Source organism: Panthera pardus, unplaced genomic scaffold, assembly GCF_024362965.1.
Source record: "Panthera pardus isolate Hobbes unplaced genomic scaffold, ASM2436296v1 HiC_scaffold_10, whole genome shotgun sequence".
Classification (NCBI taxonomy): domain Eukaryota; kingdom Metazoa; phylum Chordata; class Mammalia; order Carnivora; family Felidae; genus Panthera; species Panthera pardus.
Window position 1 is genome coordinate 1,405,125 of NW_026526655.1, and position 3,120 is coordinate 1,408,244.

A 3,120-nucleotide genomic window follows, 5' to 3' on the forward strand; every position below is an offset into this window, starting at 1 on the left:
GGGACGGCGGGGGAGGGGACTCTCTCCTGGACATGCCTGGGCCTGTGGATGTGGGTGGGAAGGGACGACCTCTTCCCGTCACTAAGCTCTAACTGATTTGGGGCTTCCCCTTTACGCGTGGGGCGCCACGGGGCCCCACGAGGCCGCTGAGTCTGCCTGCGGCACAGGGGGGCGGGAATCACTCCTCTTCCCCTGTGACTCCTCTGTCCCCTGTGACAGAAAAGCAGGCAGATCACCCCAGTGCAAATTTAGCTGTCAAATATTTGGTAACAGCTTCAGTGCCACGTGTCTCCTGTGCGATGGCCTGTGAGATGTAACAACGGCAGTTGGGACGGGGCTGAAGGTCTGGCTGCCGTGGGGCCTCGGTGTGTGGTGGTCCCAACTCCCCGGGCGACGTGTTCCCAATGACCTGCAGGCTGGAAGAGGAGGCTCCCTGGGGACAGAGGGGGGGTCTCGAGGAGGAGCTGAGCCCCGGGGTCGGAGGCCGCAGCCTGGCCCACGCCCCGAGCTGGCCTCCCTGGCTGGCCGCCTGGTGCCCAGCAGCCGCAGCCGTTTTTAGCCCCGTTCAAGGCAGGCCGCGGCTGAGGCCAGGCAGGCACAGTGACCTCGTCAGGGGTCACCCCATGCTCACAGGGGCCCACGTACGATGAGAGGCCCGGTCCTCGGCCAGGGCCGGTGGGGTTACGGGGGCGGGGGCGGCGGTCTGACCCTGGGGCTGGCACTCCATCAGCCCTGCCCCCGCTGGCCCCCCAGACCTGGTCACCAGGAAGCAGCCCTACGGGAACATGCTGGGGCCCAAGGGTGACAGCTGGACATTCACTATAGAGGGTGACAGGGGCCGTGGGCTGCCTGCCCCCTTCCTGCCCCCGGGGGTGCCTGCAGCCCGTGTCTCCTTCCTCCTGGGTCTTGCCCATTCCACGGCTGCTGGCCTCCCAGCTCACAGGGACCGAAAGCTGGAAGCGTCGTGGGGAAAACAGCACCCAGCCACGAAGCTGTTGGGTGGCCGGGGGGCCACACAGAATTCCCTTGCGTGTTAGACGATCCAAAAGCATTTTGTGTTCATGGTTGGCGTCCGGCATGATTCCTTCTGGCTGGAGGCCTTGGCTACCGTTTTCGGGGCACAGAGGACATGCCACAGCGGTGATCGTGGACCTGCCCGTCCGGAAGACGCCTGGGTCCCGTGGGTAATTACCTGAGAGCAGGCGGGTGGGTAATGACCCACACCTCACTGGTTTGCGAATTCACACTCCCTGTGTCTCTGCCCGCACAGCTGCCCCGGGGGCTCAGCGTGCAGGCCTGGTCCCCGCTCTTACAGGGAAGGGGGCTGGAGCCCCGGGAGTCCGTTTTCCTTGGAGGCTAACTCGGTGGCCGCCTACCCAGCCTCTCGTGCACTGTCAGAGCAGTGGAGAGGTCGGGGTGCATGTACCCAGGTGCGGGGGGAGGACAGCCCTGGACTGGGTCCCAGTTCTGCCACTTCTGGGCTGTGTCCCTGGGGCAAGTCATTTAACCCCGCTGGGGCTGAGCTTCCTCTCCGAGACCCATGACGGTCGTCCCACTGGGCAGGGAGCTCAGTGGGAACACTGCGCAAATCGTGGGCACAAAGCCCACACAGAATGCGCCTGCCTCAGGCGGGCCCTGTCTGCCCTGTGCTCTGACCAGGCCACCAGGGAGTGGCCGGGGGCCACGCCAGAGTCCTGTGGACACAGACTCACGACTGGGCGAGTGCCCACAGGTGGGGCCTCAGTGTGAGGGCAGGGGGACAGCCCAGGATGACAGCACACATCGTGAAGACCCCACACCTGTCTCTCACCTTCCAGTGAACCAGAGGTTTCCTTTCCTGCTTGGGCCTGCTCTGTGACCAGTGTCCCTGCTCTTAGGGGTTGGGCCTGCTCTGTGACCAGTGTCCCCGCTCTTGGGGGTTGGGCCTGCTCTGGGACCACAGTGTCCCCACTCTTGGGGGTTGGACCTCCTCTGGGACCACGGTGTCCCCGCTCTTGGGGGTTGGGCCTGCTCTGTGACCAGTGTCCCCCCTCTTTGGGGTTGGGCCTGCTCTGTGACCAGTGTCCCCCCTCTTGGGGGTTGGGCCTGCTCTGTGACCAGTGTCCCCCCTCTTGGGGGTTGGGCCTGCTCTGTGACCAGTGTCCCCACTCTTTGGGGTTGGGCGTGTTCTGGGACCACAGTGTCCCCACTTTTAGGGGTTGGGCCTGCTCTGAGACCACAGTGTCCCCGCTCTTGGGGGTTGGGCCTCCTCTGGGACCACGATGTCCCCGCTCTTGGGGGTTGGGCCTCCTCTGGGACCACGGTGTCCCCACTCTTAAGGGCAGCCCAGGCAAACATCAGGGTGGAGCTCCTTCCTCACTGGGCACTGATGTGACCACGTACCCCCACAAGCCTGGGCCTGCAGCGTCCCCATCGACCCCGGAGCAGTCGGGCGGTCAGGCACCCCAGCAAACTCACCACCGCCAGCGAACAGAGGGGCACAGGGCTGGGCCTCCTTAGCTTTATCTAGGAAAGACGCTTGTTCAGGCCTCGTGGGCACTTTCTTGAGCTCGAGCGCCCCCTGCTGCTGGCGCGGGGGGAGGAGGCGCTCTGAGGGTCCCCCCCACCCGGCCCCCTCCGTCCCGGGACTCTCACACCCAGGAAAGCCATGGAGAACCAGGGAAAAGACGCTGTGGGTCTGGGATCAGAAATGGGGGGGCGTGCGGGCCTCTGCCCGGGGCCCCAAGGCCGTGGGACGTGGGACAGATCTGCCCCTGAGGCTCCCTCCCCACCCGGCTCCTTTCTGGGAGCCAGCACTGGGCTTCGCTCAGGGTTGCTTACAGTGGGGTGAGGGCTGTCCCCACAGAGGGGCTGGTGTGGCCCCGCTGGTGTCAGAGGCACCCCACCTCCCTGGCTCCTGACTCACTCTGCACCAGAGCCCACGTGTGTGCAAGGCAAACGGGGCCGCTGGTCACAAACCCAGAGGTCGCTCGGCAGAGGTCGCTCGGCAGAGGTGGACAGAGACGCGGCCCTGAGGCTCCGGGGGCGCGCTGAGGCTCGCGGCCTCCCGGGGACACCGCTCAGACGGACCGGCGTCCCTAAGATCACGTCCCTGGGATCGGCAAGCAGGTGTAAGCGGGG

General features: G+C 65.7%; 1 protein-coding gene across 1 annotated transcript; it reads right to left on the reverse strand.

Annotated features, from left to right (window-relative positions):
- Window positions 1-221: 221 nt before the first annotated feature.
- Window positions 222-2,658, reverse strand: LOC109264812 (translation initiation factor IF-2-like). Its single transcript, XM_019445339.2, has 2 exons — window positions 2,458-2,658; window positions 222-1,192 (listed from the first exon to the last, which is right to left on the reverse strand). Exon 2 carries the CDS (start codon window positions 1,077-1,079, stop codon window positions 276-278), a length of 804 nt encoding a protein of 267 aa, XP_019300884.2. The 5' UTR covers window positions 1,080-1,192; window positions 2,458-2,658; the 3' UTR covers window positions 222-275.
- Window positions 2,659-3,120: the final 462 nt, after the last annotated feature.